Source organism: Nicotiana tabacum, chromosome 17, assembly GCF_000715075.1.
Source record: "Nicotiana tabacum cultivar K326 chromosome 17, ASM71507v2, whole genome shotgun sequence".
NCBI lineage: Eukaryota > Viridiplantae > Streptophyta > Magnoliopsida > Solanales > Solanaceae > Nicotiana > Nicotiana tabacum.
Genome location: NC_134096.1, coordinates 134,540,915 through 134,559,483, shown reverse-complemented (window position 1 = coordinate 134,559,483; position 18,569 = coordinate 134,540,915). Strand labels below are relative to the sequence as shown.

The 18,569-nt window shown below is 39.0% G+C and overlaps 1 protein-coding gene across 1 annotated transcript; it reads left to right on the top strand.

Moving 5' to 3' along the window:
• Positions 1 to 4,270: 4,270 nt before the first annotated feature.
• Positions 4,271 to 4,951, top strand: LOC142172126 (uncharacterized). The gene has a single exon (XM_075235904.1). The coding sequence runs from the start codon at positions 4,271 to 4,273 to the stop codon at positions 4,949 to 4,951; it is 681 nt and encodes a 226-aa protein (XP_075092005.1).
• The last annotated feature ends 13,618 nt before the right edge of the window (positions 4,952 to 18,569 follow it).

Sequence of the window (18,569 nt, the reverse complement as noted above, 5' to 3'; positions counted from 1 at the left end):
ATAATTTTTCCTATTAAATTTGTCTCCAAAAGTTTTAAATCTATTCACAAACAATTCGATACACTCAATACGAATCATAGGAATTAATTCCATATTAATTTACTAATGTTTCAAATAAAATCCGAAATTCACTTTAAAAATTGACAGTGGGGCCCACGTCTCGAATCTTGGAAAAACTTACGAATACGAACACCCATTCCGATACGAGTCCAACCATACAAAAATTATCCAATTCCGATGTCAAATGGATCTTCAAATCATAAATTTTTATTTTTGGAAAGTTTTACAAAAATTCCAATTTCTTCCATCTAAATCCGAAATAAACGATGAATATAGACATGGATTTATGAAATATAATTACTTTTGGTTATAGAACACTTACCCAATTCAAAGTCGTGAAAAATGGCTTTGGAATCACCAAAATCCGAGACTCAAAACTCAAAAATGAGTAAAAATGGCTAAAACCCGATTTTATGTGTTTTGTCTAGCATTTCCGCTTATGTGGAAATTTGACCACATATGCGGTTCCGCTTCTGCAGAAAATTAACTGCAGGTGCGGTTTCCGCTTCTGCGGATAATTGACCGCATGTGCGATTACACTAGAAGGCCAAAATTTAAGATTTTTCCTTAAGTCCAAATTTTGATCCGTTAACCATCCGGAATCCACCCGAGCCTCCCGAGACCTCAACCAATTATACCAACAAGTTCTAAAACATCATATGAACTTAGTCGAGACCTCAAATCACATCAAACAATGCTAAAGTTACAATTCACACCTCGATTCGAACTTTTGCGTTTCAAAATTTTCAATTTACAAATCTTGTGCCGAAACATGTTAAATGAATCTGAAATGACTTCAAATTTGGCACACAAGTCATAAATGACATAACAGAGCTAGTTCAATTTTCGGAATCAGATTCCGACCCCGATATCAAAAAGTCAAATCCGTGGTCAACTTTGAAAATCTTTAGCCTTTAAATTTTTAGTTTCCGTTAAATGGCCATATTTCGAGTTAGGGGCCTCCAAATTAAATTTTCGGGCATATGCCCATGTCGCAAATCACGAGACGGACCTATCGAAACCGTCAAAATACTTATCCGGGTCCGTTTGCTCAAAATATTGACCAAAGTCAACTCAGTTGAGTTCTAAGGCTTTATTTCACATTTTAGTCCATTTTTCACGTAAAAACTTTTTGAAAAATTATACGGACTGCGCACACAAGTCGAAGAATGATGAATAGTACTTTTCGAGGTCTTAGAACACAGAATTAATTATCAAATTTAAAGATGACCTTTTGGGTCATCACAATCTTACTGCCATTTTAGCTTTTTTATAACATGTTTGGCCAAGCTTCTAAAATCAGCTTATTTTGAGAAGTGCTTTTCAAATAAAGTATTTTTGGTGAGAAGCAGTTTGTGTTTGACTATTTAATTTGAAAAGTACTTTTGAGTAGTAATGAGTGTTTGGCCAAGCTTTTAAAAGTGCTTATAAGTGTATTTTTCTCAAAAGAGCTTTTCAAAAAAGTACTTTTGGAGAGAAATTATTTTTTTCTGCTTTTCAAAAATTGCTTCTGCTTCTCCTCAAAAGCACTTTTTTTTCCTTTCAAAAGTTTGGCCAAACACCTTATTGTTAAAAAATAATACTTTTGCCTCAAAAGAAGCTTCGCCAAAAAGGCTATTAGTGCCCATTAAGAAAAATAATAAATATAAAGTATAGCTTACTAAGTTACCTTTATTAAATGCTTTTTGATAATTGAGTAGAATTAAAGAGAACTATTCCCTCCGCCTAAAAATGATGAGACTTTTCGAATTTCAAAAGTCAAATGATTTGTTCTTTGATCACGGCTGTTTCATATGTCTTTTAAATATTTTGAGTTGTTAATTATTATGACTTATTGTACTTTTTATGTAGTTATATTATATCTAAAAATAATTAAAGATTATATGTATGAATTTCTGGTCAAAGTTAATAATACATCTGAAATGAATAAAAGGAACTTACACCATGAATATCATCTATAAGGAAGTATTAATTAGATGATACACTTCATTGCATGTTAGTACCTCGTACAATCAAAATAAGTAAGAAAAAAACTCATTTATCTAATTAAACTTTAGTTATTCATCTTCATAGGTTTATAGCCTATTTGGGCAAGTTTCTTTTTGGCCAAAAATGCTTTTTATTGCCAAAAGTACTTTTTTCAAAGTTTAGGTGTTTGGCCAAGCTTTTAAAAGAGAAAAAAGTGCTTTTGATTTGAAGCAGTTTTTGACAAGCAAACAAAATTGCTTTTTCCCAAAAGTACTTTGAAAAAAATATACTTATAAGCACTTTTAAAAGTTTGACCAAATATTAGTTGCTGCTCAAAAGTATTTTTCAAATTAATTTGTCAAACTATTTCTCGCCAAAAGTATTTTTTTAAAAGCATTTTTTGAGAAAAACACTTTCCAAATATAGACTGTTTTTAGAAGCTTGGTCAAACAGGCTATTAAATGGTATCTGATCATCTTGATCTAGACAAACAAGTCACGATATGACGTTCCATAATATTAATCATTCAATTAAACTTATAATTATTTGCTCAAAACTTTATTTTAATAATGTAGTTATTATCTTACAAAAAAGAATTCTACATAACTCGGAATACACATATAACACACTTGTCGAGAAACTAGTTATACTAAAAGTGAGAAGACCTTAAGTGTAAATTTGAATTACTAAAATATTCATAAAATATTGAATGTCATTTTCCTCATTTAAACACTATTCCTATAATACTAATATATAATATAGTAAAAACACTTCATAATAGATATGGTACTATCAAGAATCATACAGATAGTGGAATTGAGCCTCTTTACTGCCTATCATTATTAGATTCTTTGCTAATAACGTGGATTAAAAAATATGTTAAGTGAATCTAAACTTCAATTCAAATGAAAAGACTACAGTTTTAAGTCTCTAATGTTCTTGGAGTCTATAGATGCATATCCAGGTCTTGTTATGCACATTTTAACATAGCAAAAATCTCTTCAGAGCATCCCATGTACCATACCCAAAATTGAGAATCAAGTGTTTGTATGGATCAAAGAGAGAGGAGAGGATAGAGAGAGTTGAAGCAAGGGAGAGAAAAACTATGGAAGACCTTAAGTAAAAGCGAAGAAAAAGAGAGCACATAGTTGTTAAACATGCCCAATGATGATGCCAAAATTAGTTCTCCTAAACGGAAAATCGGTAACCGTACTGCCTCAAGCAATTATGAAGGCTTAATCAACCGTGTTTCAAGAAAGAAGAGAGTACATAGTTGATAAGTTATGTGTCCAGTTATGCTTTGATAATTTGACAAACTTAATGATAAGAACCAAATGGGGAATCTGTTTCACATCTTCAAAGTGCTCAAGATCAACAAGTCTCAAGTCTAGACCATGATCCAACACCTAGAGTCCAAGAAACAATAGAGGTAACAGATCCACACCAGTCCCTTCGTTGACAGTACCAGTCAACTTCCCACAGCTGTAAAGTGACTGCAACTGTTTCTCTGCACATACGCAACAATGTAAACAGTAGACCAGTCACTTTATGGAGAATGTCTTTGTACCAAACATGCTTACATCATTCAAGAGATGTCACTTATGCAATATTAACATGAAGGAAAGGCAAAAACAATACGTGCACACTCCAGAATCGATCAAGCTTTCTCTCAAGTGTATTGCCTACCTGCAAGTGACATTCAAGGCGTCAAGAACAAAGAGCAACATAACGAAGGACCAGTTTCCGGCATTGAGCTATCATATGTCCTTAGTTGTTTAGCACCTTTGTCAAAGCGATTTACTTGTAATTCCTACTTAGCTTAATTAGAAGCATTGTGTAGGAAACCTTTGTAACATCATAAACCATGTGTTTGTGTTTTGGCTAGAGTTAGTTGAGTTGTAAGCTTTGTAATAGAGTTATTACAAAGGGACTTGTAATAGAGTTGTTACAAGTTAGTGGGGGATTAAGAGGTTAATTCCTAGGTTACAATAGTTTGTAATCTGAAGTTTACTCAGTAGTGAAGTTGAAATCCTACAAGGGTAGGTCGTGGGTTTTAATCCCGTGAGCTGGGAGTTTTTCATATAAAACTCTACTGTGTTATTTACTTACTACTGTGTGCGTGCGTTCTGTGGGAATATATAGAGAACCTGATTCTCTATATAAGTTTGGTGGACCCTTAGGTTCTATTAATTGGTATTAGAGTGGGTTTTTTCTATCAGGCTAACACCTAGAAAGGATCCTCATGGCTGCTCCACCAAACTTCGAAGAAGGTCAATCCACCTACAGACCACCAAGATTCAATGGCCAATACTACGGATGGTGGAAGACAAGGATGCATGATTTTATCATGGCTGAAAATTCAGAGCTCTGGGATGTCATCTACGATGGTCCCTTCATCCCTATGAAAAACATTGGGCAACCATCAGTGATTGTTCCCAAGTCTAGGAAGGAATACATCGATGTTGACCGCAAGGCTATAGAAAAGAACTTTCGAGCAAAGAAAATCCTCGTCTGTGGCATTGGACCAGATGAATACAACAGGATTTCTGCCTGTCAATCTGCAAAGGAAATCTGGGAAGCTCTCCAAATAGCACACGAAGGGACAACTCAAGTCAAGCAGTCGAAGATTGATATGCTAACCACAGAGTATGAGCTCTTCAGGAAGAAGGATGATGATTCCATTCAGGACATGCACACTCGCTTCACCTATATCATCAATGAGCTTCACTCTCTGGGAGAAATCATTCCCGGGAACAAACTTGTCAGGAAAATACTTAGTGTATTACCTGGTTCAAGGGAAAGCAAAGTAAATACTATCACACAGGAAAAGAATATGCAAAAGCGGACCATTGATGAACTCATTGGCAATCTGAAAACTTGTAAAATGAAGAAGAAGAAGGATAATGAGAGAAAAGAGCCTTAAAGGGAGAAAAACCTGGTCCTCAAGACAGACAAAAATGACTCAAGCGGTGAGGATGCTTGTCACGACCCGAAATACCTTCGGACCGTGATGGCGCCTAATATTTCACTTGCTAGGCAAGCCAACGTTAAAATAATATTATCTAATTTTTAAAATAATTTTTAAATTTATTAATAACAAAGAATAATTGCGAAAGTAAATTCTAAAATATAGTGAATAATCCATAATTACAGCGGTGTCTAAATACCATCCCAGAATTGGTATCACAAGTGCACGAGCTTCTAGAATAAATACAAATAAAGGTCTGAATAAAATAAAGCTGTTTGAAAATAAACACACAGATAAAGTAAAAGAGACAAGGACTTCAGAACTGCGGACGCCATGCAGTTATACCTCAAGTCTCCTCTAGTAGCTGAAATCCGAGCAAGTCTATGGTACGCCGTTGGGACTAACTCCAAAATCTGCACAAGAAGTGCAGAGTGTAGTATCAGTACAACCGACCCCATGTACTAGTAAGTGCTGAGCCTAACCTCGACGAAGTGGTGACGAGGCTAAGGCAGGTCACTTACATTACCCGTACGCAATATTAGTAACAACAACAATAATATAAATAAATCAGGTAACTCATTTATAATAATTGAAGCCAACGCTGCAGTCATAATCAATTATCATTTTCATCAATTATGTTGCAGCGTGCAACCCGCTCTCACAATATATTCACATTCAATTCTGTTGTAGCGTGCAACCCGCTCTCACAATATATTCACATTCGGTTCTGTTGCGGCGTGCAACCCGCTCCTCCAATATATTCATTTTAATCAAGTCTGTTGCGCGTGCAACCCGATCCCCCAATATTTTAAACAAGTTTGTTGCGGCGTGCAACCCGATCCTCCAATATGGACTTTTAATAAGTCTGTTGCGGCGTGCAACTCGATCCTCCAATATGGACTTCTAATAAGTCTGTTGCGGCGTACAACCCGATCCTCCAATATATTCATTATAATCAATCATATTGCGGCGTGCAACCCGCACCTCCAACATATTCATTTACCAATTCTTATAGAAGAAATTTTTCCAATAAATGTAACAATTAATATAAAATTATAAGACAACAAGCATACAATAATTATGATTTAATCATGAAACAAACAATGATAAATCGCAAATTATTATGGAAATCAGGGAGAAAATAGGCAGTTTAATATTTAATATGCTAAATATCAAATAACAATTAAAACACATAATTCAAATAGCATGTAACAATTAATGCAGGAATTCAAGAATTAATATTTGACAAAGAATAGGAGAGAAATAATTATTATAATAATTAATTTATGATTTAAAATAATTTATGATTTTTCAATTAAGCAGGCAAATAATTAATTTGACGACGTATAGACACTTGTCACATCGCCTATACATCGTTCACATGCAATTCACATAACAAATAATTTAAGGGTTCTATTCCTTCAAGTCAAGGTTAACCACGACACTTACCTCGCTTTGCAAATTTCAATCAATTACTCAATGACAGCTTTTCCTTTTATATTTGTCTCCAAAAGCTTCAAATCTATTCACAAGCAATTCGATATATTCAATACGAATATAAGAAATTAATTCCATATGAATTTACTAATTTTCCGGATAAAAATCTGAAATTCATTAAAATATTCGACAGTGGAACCCACGTCTCAAATCTCTGAAAAACTTACGGAATACGAACACTCGTTCCGATACGAGTTCAATCATACAAAAATTATCCAATTCCGATATCAAATGGACCTTCAAATCTTAAATTTTCATTTTTGGAAAAAATTTCAATTTCTTCCATCTAAATCCGAAATAAATGATGAATATAGGCTTAGATTTATGAAATACAATCACCATATGATAAAGAACACTTACCCATTTCGAAATCATGAAAAACTCCTTTGAAATCGCCCCTAAGCCGAGTTATAATTGAAGGTTTGTGAAAAATGGAAAAAACCCCATTTTGGTTCTGTTTTAAGTCACAGGGGCCAGGCCTTCTTCGCGTTCGCAAAAGGCCTGTCGCGTTCACGATGAGTAGAAGCTCGTAGCTTTCGCGTTCGCGAGTCCTCCTTCGCGTTCGCGAAGGCTTTTTTCCCCCTGGCCTTCGCGTTCGCGTGCCAGTGCTCGCGTTCGCGTATAAGGACAACTGACCCCTCCCCCAGGCCTCTAAAGCTTCGCGTTCGCGTTGAGCTGGTCGTGTTCGCGAAGGGTAAAGTCCCCATAGCTTCGCATTCACGGTCCAATCTTCGCGTTCGCGAAGAAGGAAAATTCAGTCAGCTCAGTTTGCTCTTCGTGTTCGCGAGAGTACATTCGCGAACGCGATGAAGGAAATACCAGAAGCCCAAAGTTTGCAGAAAACCAGATTTTCTAAGTCCGAAATTATCCAGTAGCCTATCCGAAACTCCCCCGAGCCCACGAGGCTCCAAACCAAACATGCACACAAGTTCTAAAACATCATACGAACTTGCTCGCGCGATCAAATTGCCAAAATAACACCTAGAACTACGAATCGGACACCAAATCAAAGGAAATTTTCAAGAAAACTTTAAAACTTATATCTTCACAGCCGGATGTCCGAATCACATCAAATTAACTCCGTTTCTCACCAAATTCGGCAGACAAGTCATAAATATTATAGTGGACCTATACCGGACTACGGAACCAAAATACGGACCCGGTGTCAATAAATCCAACATCAGTCATTTCTTAAATATCATTAAGCTTTCAAGCTTTTAATGTTTCATCGAAATTCCATATCTCGAGCTAGGGCTCAACTTGCCCCTCTTTCCGAACCTCATTACACCTTTCATAGGTGAAACCCAGAGCAATATTCTTTCTCCAACCATGAATGCAATATCACGAACTTTATGGTCGGCATAACGCTTTTGCCTAGACTGAGCTGTGCAAAGTCGATCCTGAATAATCTTGACCTTATCCAAGGCATCCTGTACCAAATCGGTACCCAACAACCGAGCCTCTCCTGGTTCAAACCAACCAACTGGCGATCGGTATCGCCTTCCATATAAGGCCTCATATGGAGCCATCTGAATGCTCGAATTGTAGTTATTATTATAAGCAAACTCCGCAAGTGGCAAGAAATGATCCCAAGAACCTCCAAAGTCCATAACACAAGCGCATAGCATATCTTCCAATATTTGAATAGTGCGCTCTGACTATCCGTCTGTCTGTGGATGAAATGTTATACTCAACTCCACACGCGTGCCTAACTCACGTTGTACAGCCCTCCAAAAATGTGAGGTAAACTGCGTACCTCGATCTGAAATAATAGACACGGGCACACCGTGAAGGCGGACAATCTCACGAATGTAAATTTCAGCTAACCTCTCTGAAGAATAGGTAACTGCCACTGGAATGAAATGTGTTAATTTGGTCAACCTGTCCACAATGACCCAAAATGCGTCAAATTTTCTCTGAGTCCGTAGGATCCCAACAACAAAATCCATTGTGATACGCTCCCACTTCCACTCAGGAATTTCTAACTTCTGAAGCAAACCACCAGGTCTATGATGCTCGTACTTAAATTGCTGACAATTCAGACACCGAGCTACATATGCAGCTATATCCTTTTTCATTCTCCTCCACCAATAATGTTGCCGCAAATCTTGATACATTTTGGCGGTACCTGGATGAATAGAATACCTGGAACTGTGTGCTTCTTCAAGAATTAATTCACGAAGCCCATCCACATTAGGCACACAAATACGACCCTGCATTCGCAGAACCCCATCTTCCCCCACAGCAACCTGTTTGGCATCACCGTGCCGTACCGTGTCCTTAAGGAAAAGTAAATGAGGATCATCATACTGCCTCTCCCTGATGTGCTCATATAAAGAAGACCGAGCGACTGTGCAAGCTAGAACCCGACTGGGTTCTAAAACATCTAACCTCACAAACTGATTAGCCAAAGTCTGAACATCTGCAGCTAATGGCCTCTCACCAACCGGAATATACGCAAGATTGCCCATACTCACAGTCTTTCTACTCAAAGCATTGGCCACCACATTGGCCTTTCCGGGGTGATACAAAATGGTGATATCATAGTCTTTCAACAACTCCAACCATCTTCTCTGCCTCAAATTAAGATCATTTTGTTTAAACAGATACTGAAGGCTACGATGATCAGTAAATACCTCACACGAGACACCGTAGAGGTAATGCCTTCAAATCTTTAGCGCATGAATAATGGCTGCTAATTCTAAGTCATGAACACGATAATTCTTCTCGTGAACTTTCAACTGTCGCGACGCATATGCAATTACCTTTCCATCTTGCATTAATACTGTACCAAGCCCAATGTGAGATACGTCACAATATACCGTATATGATCCTGAACCTGTGGGTAATACCAACACAGGCGCCGTAGTCAAAACGGTCTTGAGCTTCTGAAAGCTCATCTCACACTCGTCTGACCATCTGAATGGGACACCTTTCTGGGTCAATCTGGTCAATGGTCTTGCTATAAATGAAAACCCTTCCACGAACTGACGATAATAACCTGCTAAACCCAGGAAACTCCGGATCTCTGTAACTGAAGTAGCTCTAGGCCAATTCTGAACAGCCTCAATCTTCTTAGGATCCACCTTTATGCCTTCTGGCGATACAATATGCCCCAAAAAGGCAACTAAGTCTAACCAAAACTCACATTTTGAAAACTTGGCATATAACTGATTATTCTTCAAAGTGTGAAACACACTTCGAAGATGCTGCTCATGCTCCTCTCGACTGGTGGAGTAAATCAATATATCATCAATGAATACAACCACAAAAAAATCCAAATAAGGCTTGAACACCCAATTCATCAAATCCATAAATGTTGCTGGGGCATTTGTTAACCCAAATGACATCACTAGGAACTCGTAATGCCCATACCGAGTCCGAAAAGCTATCTTAGTGACATCAGATGCCCTAATCTTCAACTGATGGTAACCAGATCTCAAATCAATCTTCAAAAATACCTTGGCACCCTGATGCTGATCAAACAAGTCATCAATTCTTGGCAGCGGATATTTATTTTTTGATAGTGGCCTTGTTCAACTGCTGATAGTCTATACACATCCGCATAGAGCCATCTTTCTTCTTTACAAATAATACTGGTGCACCCCAGGGCGAGACACCGGGTCTAATGAATCCCTGATCAAGCAAGTCGTGTAACTGCTCTTTCAATTCTTTCAACTCTGGCGGGGCCATACGGTATGGTGGAATAGAAATGGGCTGAGTGCCCGGAGCCAAATCAATACAGAAGTCAATATCTCTGTCGGATGGCATCCCCGGCAGATCTACAGGAAATACTTCTGGAAATTCACGAACAACTAGTACTGAGTCCATAGAAGGGACATCCACACTAGGATCGCGAATATAAGCCAAATAGGCTAGACACCCTTTCTCTACCATACACCGAGCTTTCATATAAGAAATAACCCTGCTGGCAAAATGACCAGGAGTTCCTTTTCACTCTAACTGAGGTAACCCCGGCACAGCTAGGGTCACACTCTTGGCATGACAATCCAATATAGCATGATAAAGGGACAGCCAATCCATACCCAAGATGACATCAAAATCTACCATAACAAGAAGTAGAAGATCCACACTAATCTCAAGATTACCAATAGTAACCACACACAAACGATAGACATGATCTACTATAACAGAGTCTCCCACCGGTGTAGATACACACACAGAAGCTCTCAGAGAATCACAAGGCACAACCAAATATGAAGCAAAATGGGAGGACACATAGGAATAAGTAGATCCTGGATCAAATAGAACTGAAGCATCTCTATGAAAAACTGGAATAATACCTGTGATCACAACATCAGATGACTCGGCCTCAGGCCTAGCTAGAAAATCATAAAATCGGGGTTAGGCCCCACCACTCTGAACTGCATCCCTGGGATGGCCTCTGACTGGCTGGCCTCCATCTCTAACGGTCTGACCTCCACCTCTAATGGCCTGACCTCCACCTCTAATAGCCTGACCTCCACCTCTAGCTGGCTGACCCCTACCTCTAGCTGCCTCAGCAGGCAGTGAAGTAATCAGTGCCGGTATGATGGCACGAAAATCCTACCGAGATATGTTACTCGCCAATCTAGGGCAATACCTCCTGATGTGACTAATATTCCTACACTCATAACACCCATCCCGATGTCGTGGCTGCTGAAGCTGACCCAAATGGGCCGGATAACTGCGGTAATAACTCTAGAGTGGTGATGTACTGATAGGAGCTGAATGTGCACTGAATATTGGCTGCCTAGAGTAAGGCATAATAGGATTGTGACTCCCTGAAGCACCGGAGATACATGAAGTGCTGGATAAAACGGTCTGGGCGGATGACCCCTACCGAAATTACCTCTGCCTCCAGACGAGGCACCACTGAAACCACCGAACTGACGAGGCCTCTTATCGAACCTCTTCTCTCTCTCCTGTGCAAGAACCATCTCGATCCTCCTTGCGACATTAGCAGTCACCTGAAAAGAAATCTTGCTTCCGGTATCCTTGGCCATCTGAAGTCTGATAGGGTGAGTGGGTCCCTCAATAAACCTCCTCACTCTCTCTCCCTCTGTAGGTAGTTAAAGGAGAGCATGACGGGCCAAATCCACAAAACAGGACTCATACTGAGTAAAAATCATACTGCCCTGCTGTAGACGCTCAAATTGCTTGCGTAATTCCTCTCTCAGTGTGATAGGGAGGAACTTCTCCAGAAATAGCTGAGAGAACTGCTCCCAGGTAAGTGCATGCGATCCGACTGGTCGGGTCAATGTATAAACTCTCCACCACCTCTTGGCGGAACCCATCATATGAAATACAGCAAAATCAACCCCATTGGTCTCAACTATACCCATGTTCTGCAGCACCTCGTGGCAGCATTCAAGATAATCCTGTGGGTCCTCAGAAGGTGTACCACTGAAGTGAACTGAAAAGAGCTTAGTAAACTTATCCAGTCTCAATAAGGCCTCAAAGGACATGGCGGGCCTATCACCGATCTGTGCCGCAACAACTGGCTGAACTACCCCAACTGGCGGGCTACTGGAGCCTGATTCTGTGGAGCCATCTGCTCCGGAGCGGGAGTAGTGGATGTTTGTGCTCCTCTCCCAACCTGTGAGACAGTTGGTGCCACTGGAAATATACCATTCTAGGCCACGCCCTCCATAAGACTTACCAAACGGACTAGAGCGTCCTGAAGTACTAGAGTGGCTATGAATCCTTCTGGGACCTGAACTGGTCCAACTGGTACATTCTGAACTGGAACCTTCTCCTGAAGGTCCACCTGATGTTCTTCAACATGTGCAGCTTCTCGAGCTCTGGACTGATCTCTACCTCGGCCTCTAGCATGACCTCGACCTCTACCCCTGGCCATAGTTGCCACCGGGGGTTCTGGTCCCTGCCCATCGGTAGAGGTATTACGTATTCTCACCATCTGCGAGAGAATAAGAGTAGAATGGTTCAATCATCGATGATAGAATAAATTCGCACGACAGAAGAAGAAAGAAGTGATGTTGTTCCTAAACTCCATAGCCTCTGAGAGATAAGTATAGACGTCCCCGTACCGCTCCTTCAGACTCTACTAAGCTTGCTCGTGAATCGTGAGACCTATGTAACCTAGTGCTCTGATACCAACTGTCACGACCCAAAATTCCCACCTTCGGACCGTGATGGCGCCTAACATTTCACTTGCTAGGCAAGCCAACGTTAGAATAATATTATCCATTTTATAAAATAATTTTTAAATTTATTAATAACAAAGAACAATTGCGGCAGTAAATTATGAAATATAGTGAATAATCCATAATTACAGTGGTGTCTAAATACCATCTCAGAATTGGTGTCATAAGTGCTCGAGCTTCTAGAATAAATACAAATAAAGGTCTGAATAAAATAAAGCTGTCTGGAAATAAACACACAGCTAAAGTAAAATAGACGGGGACTTCAGAACTGCAGACGCCATGCAGTTATACCTCAAGTCTCCTCTAGTAGCTGAAATCCGAGCAAGTCTATGGTATGCCGCTTGGACCATCTCAAAAATCTGCACAAGAAGTGCAGAGTGTAGTATCAGTATAACTGACCCCATGTACTGGTAAGTGCTGAGCCTAACCTCGACGAAGTAGTGACGAGGCTAAGGCGGGTCACTTACATTACCTGTACGCAATATTAGTAACAACAACAATAATAGAAATAAATCAGGTAACTCATTTATAATAATTGAAACCAATGCAGGAGTCATAATTAATTATCATTTCCATCAATTCTGTTGCAGCGTACAACCAGCTCTCACAATATATTCACATTCTGTTGCGGCGTGCAACCCGCTCCTCCAATATATTCATTTTAATCAAGTCTGTTGCGGCGTGTAACCCGATCCTCCAATATTAACTTTTAATAAGTCTATCGACTTTTAAATAAGTCTGTTGCGGCGTGCAACCTGATCCTCCAATATGGACTTTTAATAAGTCTATTGCGGCGTGCAACCCGAACCTCCAATATATTCATTATAATCAATCCTGTTGCAGCGTGCAACCCGCTTCTCCAACTTATTCATTTACCAATTCTTATAGAAGAAATTTTTTCAATAAATGTAACAATTAATATAAAATTATAAGACAACAAGCATACAATAATTATGATTTAATCATGAAACAAACAATGACAAATAACAAATTATTATGGAAATCAGGGAAAAAATAGGCAGTTTAATATTTAATATGCTAAATGTCAAATAACAATTAAAACACATAATTCAAATAGCATATAACAATTAATGCAGGAATTCAAGAATTAATATTTGACAAAGAATAAGAGAGAAACAATTATTATAATAATTAATTTATGATTTAAAATAATTTATGATTTTTCAAGTAAGCATGCAAACAATTAATTTGACGACGTATAGACACTCGTCACCTCGCCTATATGTCGTTCACGTGCAATTCACATAACAAATAATTTAAGGGTTCTATTCCCTCAACTCAAGGTTAACCATGACACTTACCCCACTTTGCAAATTTCAATCAATTACTCAACCACATCTTTTTCTTTTATATTTATCTCCAAAAGCTTCAAATCTATTCACAAACAATTCGATATATTCAATACGAATATTAGAAATTAATTCCATATGAATTTACTAATTTTTCGGATAAAAATCTAAAATTCATTAAAATATTCGACAGTGGGACCCACATATCAAATCTCGGAAAAACTTACGAAATACGAACACGCGTTCCGATACGAGTTTAACCATACAAAAATTATCCAATTCCGATATCAAATGGACATTCAAATCTTAAATTTTCTTTTTTGGAAAGTTTTACAAAAATTCCAATTTCTTCCATCTAAATCCGAAATAAATGATGAATATAGGCTTAGATTTATGAAATACAATCACTATATGATAAAGAACACTTACCCAGTTCGAAATCGTGAAAAACTCCTTTGAAATCGCCCCTAAGCCGAGTTATAATTGAGGGTTTGTGAAAAAATGGGGAAAATCTTGTTTTGGTTTTGTTTTAAGTCACAGGGGTCAGGCCTTCTTCGTGTTCGCGAAGGGCCTGTCGCGTTCGAGATGAGTAGCAGCCCGTGGCTTTCGCGTTCGCGAAGGCCTTTTCCCCCCTGGCCTTCGCGTTCGCGTGCCAGTGCTCGTGTTCGTGTATAAAGACAAATGACCACTCCCCCAGGCCTCTAAAGCTTCGCGTTCGCGTTGAGCTGGTCGTGTTCGCGAAGGGTAAGTCCCCAAAGCTTAGCGTTCGCGGTCCAATCTTCACGTTCGCGAAGAAGGAAAATTCAGTCAGATCAGTTTGCTATTTGCGTTCGCGAGAGTACATTCGCGAACGCGATGAAGGAAATACAGAAGCCCAAAGTCTGTAGAAAACCAGATTTCCTAAGTCCGAAATCATCCCGTAGCCTATCCGAAACTCCCCCGAGCCCTCGGGGCTCCAAACCAAACATGCACACAAGTTCTAAAATATCATACGAACTTTCTCACGCGATCAAATCGCCAAAATAACACCTAGAACTATGAATCGAACATCAAATCAAAGGAAATTTTCAAGAGAACTTTAAAACTTATATCTTCACAACCGGACGTCCGAATCACGTCAAATCAACTCCGTTTCTCACTAAATTCGGCAGACAAGTCATAAATATTATAGTGGACCTATATCGGGCTCCGAAACTAAAATACGGACCCGATGTCAATAAATCCAACATCAATAATTTCTTAAATATAATGAAGCTTTCAAGCTTTTAATTTTTCATCAAAATTCCATATCTCGAGCTAGGGACCTCGTAATTCGATTCCGGACATACGCCCAAGTCCCAAATCATGATACAGACCTACCAGAATTGTCAAAACACTGATCCGGGTCTGTTTGCTCAAAATGTTAACTAAAGTCAACTTAATTGAGTTTTTAAAGCTCTATTTCACATTTTAATCTATTTTCACATAAAAACTTTTCGAAACATTGTACGGACTGTGCACGCAAGTCGAGGAATGATAAATGGTGCTTTTTGAGGTCTTAGAACACAGAATTACTTATTATATTTAAAGATGACATTTTGGGTCATCACAATGCTGATATGGCTTACCTAACAAAGAGATTTCAGAAAATGGTTCGCAAAAATGGAGGGATTCCAAAAAGGGGTAGCTCTAGCAAGCCAAGAGGTTATGACCTATGTCATAAGTGCGGGAAGCCAGGACATTTCATCGAGGATTTCCCTCTCCTCAAACAAGATCAGTACAAACACAACACAGACAAAGCAGCCAAGAGGAACCCGGTTCCTAACAAACGATTCAAGAGAAAAGATGTCACTAACAATGTTGTGAAACACACTCTTGCTGCATGGGGAGACTTCTCCAGCGAATATGGAGAGGATGATGAACAAGGTCACAACTCCATGATGGCAGTAAAAAGTGAAGCAGCTGAATATGACTCTATCTTTGCTCTGATGGCAAAATCTGACGATGATGAAGATGATGAGGTAAACTTTCTGGACGTTCAAAGAAATTTGTTTGTTTCTAAATACCCACCTGGTTCCTATGAAAATTCTGTCAGCAAGTCAAGGAACTAGGTGCCACACATTGTTCCTCTCAAATTGATGAAGTTCATCTTGCATAGCAGTAATCCAGTCAGTATCTTTCAATGATTCGTTGATATTTTTGGGCTCAACTTGAGAGAGAAACGTTGAGAAGGCAACAAACACTGGAAAAATTTCATCCTTGGTTTTGAGGAACAAGGTCCAGGTAAATCTAGAATAGTCATCCACTATAACAAAAATATACTTCTTTCCTCCTCTGCTTGGCGCCCTCATAGGTCCACACTGATCCATATGGAGGAGACCAAGTGGATTTGAGGTGCTAACATCCTTTTTGGGCTTGAAAGAAGACATAACTTGCTTTCCTTTTACACATGCATCACACACCTTGTGGTCTTTGAAACTTGACATCGGCAGGCCACGAACTAGGTCCTTCATGACCAGTTTGTTTAGCAACGTGAAGCTTGCATGACCCAATCTTCTATGCCATAGTTCAGCGTCATCATCAACAACACTTAGATATGTGAGATTCCCATTTTGCAGGGACTCAAAATCGTCAACATAAATGTTCTTGTATCTTTTTGCCATCAGGACCACTTCTCCAGTCAAAAGATTTGTGATTGTGCAAACTTTTGACACAAACTCGACCTTGTTTCCTTTGTCGCAGATTTGGAAAACACTCAATAGGCTATATTTCAAGCCATTCACATAGTACACATTTTCAATTGAGTGAGTGAATGACTTCCTAATTCTTGCTACTCCTAGAATATATCCCCTTTTCCATTGCCTAAGGATACACTCCCTTCTTGCAGGGCTTTGAGTGAAAGGAAATCATTGATGTTTCCAGTCATGTGCTTAGAACAGTCACTATCCATGTACCATTTTTGGCTGCTTCCTTTCACTTCTCCTTGCACAAGAGAATCAAGGGTTAAACTTAGGAATCCAAACAAGTTTGGGTCCCTTGTAATGAGGAAAATGGCAAATTAGACTTCTTCTTATCCGGGAAGGCAATATATATTTTTAATGGAAGGACCAGGTTCTTTCGCAGTGGTTACCTTTTCAACAAAAACTTTATTTTTCTGTTGGGACTGAAATCTAGCTTTACATGTTTCTTTAAAATGCCCAGTGTTATCACAGTGAGTCCAAAGTAGTTATCAGGGACAGTAACGTACTTGCTATAAGGGTTGTAAGGAGTCTTTTCCCTTTGGAACCTGATTCCATGTTTGTTTCCCCTATTGTTCTTATACATGGCAGTGATAGCATCAGAGGACCAGGTCCACTTGAGTGATTTTTCTAGATCATTCTTAACTCTGCCTAGATCTTTCTGAAGTTGTCTGTTTCTCTCAAGTTCGGCACACATACTAGATTTCACTAATTTTAGCTCATTTTCAATCCTAAGGTGTGCCTCACTTGCAACTTCCTTTCCCTTTTGGGTGATCTCATGCCTACCTTCCCTTTTTAGTTCCTCAATTGTTTCCTTTAGGTTCACCACTACTACTAATAAGTCATCTCTCTCATGCTTTAAGCTAGCAACCTTTTCAGTTAGAGCTTCTTTATCTTTTTTTAAACACTCAATGGTCCTTTTTTAAATCGACCACAACAACCACTAGATCATCTCTCTCGTGTTCTACTTCTCCTAATTCCATAGTTAATATAGTTTTATTATTTATAAGACTATGACAAGCATCAATTAAAACATTTGCCAAAGATATAAGCTTTTTCTGAGAGTAACCTTTACCCTAGTTTCTCGAATGGAGGCCATCAGAATTCTTATTGCCTTTGCATCTCATATGGAATTCAAATTGTTCTAAATAGATGCCAAAAGTACATTTCTGAATGGCTTTCTAAAAGAAGAAGTCTTTGTCAAGCAACCACCTGGATTCGAATGTCATGAGCATCCTGAGCATGTTTTTAAACTCGACAAGGCCTTATACGGGCTGAAGCAAGCTCCTCGTACATGATATGAAAGGTTGTCCAAATTTCTTCTAGAAAATGGCTTTACAAGAGGAAAAATTGACAACACCTTATTTCTGAAGAAACGGGGAGAACCTGCTCATTGTGCAAGTTTATGTTGACGACATCACCTTTGGTCAAACAAATGATTCTCTGTGTGAAGAGTTTGCAACGCTAATGGGAAGCGAGTTTGAAATGAGCATGATAGGAGAATTGAATTTTTTTCTTGGGTTTGCAAGTCGAGCAAACTCCTAAGGGCACAATGATAAGTCAGTAGAAGTACATCAAAGAGCTTCTGAAGAGGTTTGAAATGGAAAGCTCAAAAATCATTGATACTCATATTGCTACTGCCACTCATCTGGATATGGATGAACCTGGTTCCCCTGTGAACAAGACCATGTACAAAGGTATCATTGGATCACTCTTGTATCTCACAGCAAGCAGACTAAATATGGTTTTTAGTGTAGGATTGTGTTCCAGATTTCAATCTAATCCAAAGGAATCTCATCTGAAGGCTGCCAAAAGAATCCTAAGGTATCTCAAAGGAACGCAGGACCTGGTTCTCTACTATCCCTCAGGAGACAACTTTGAT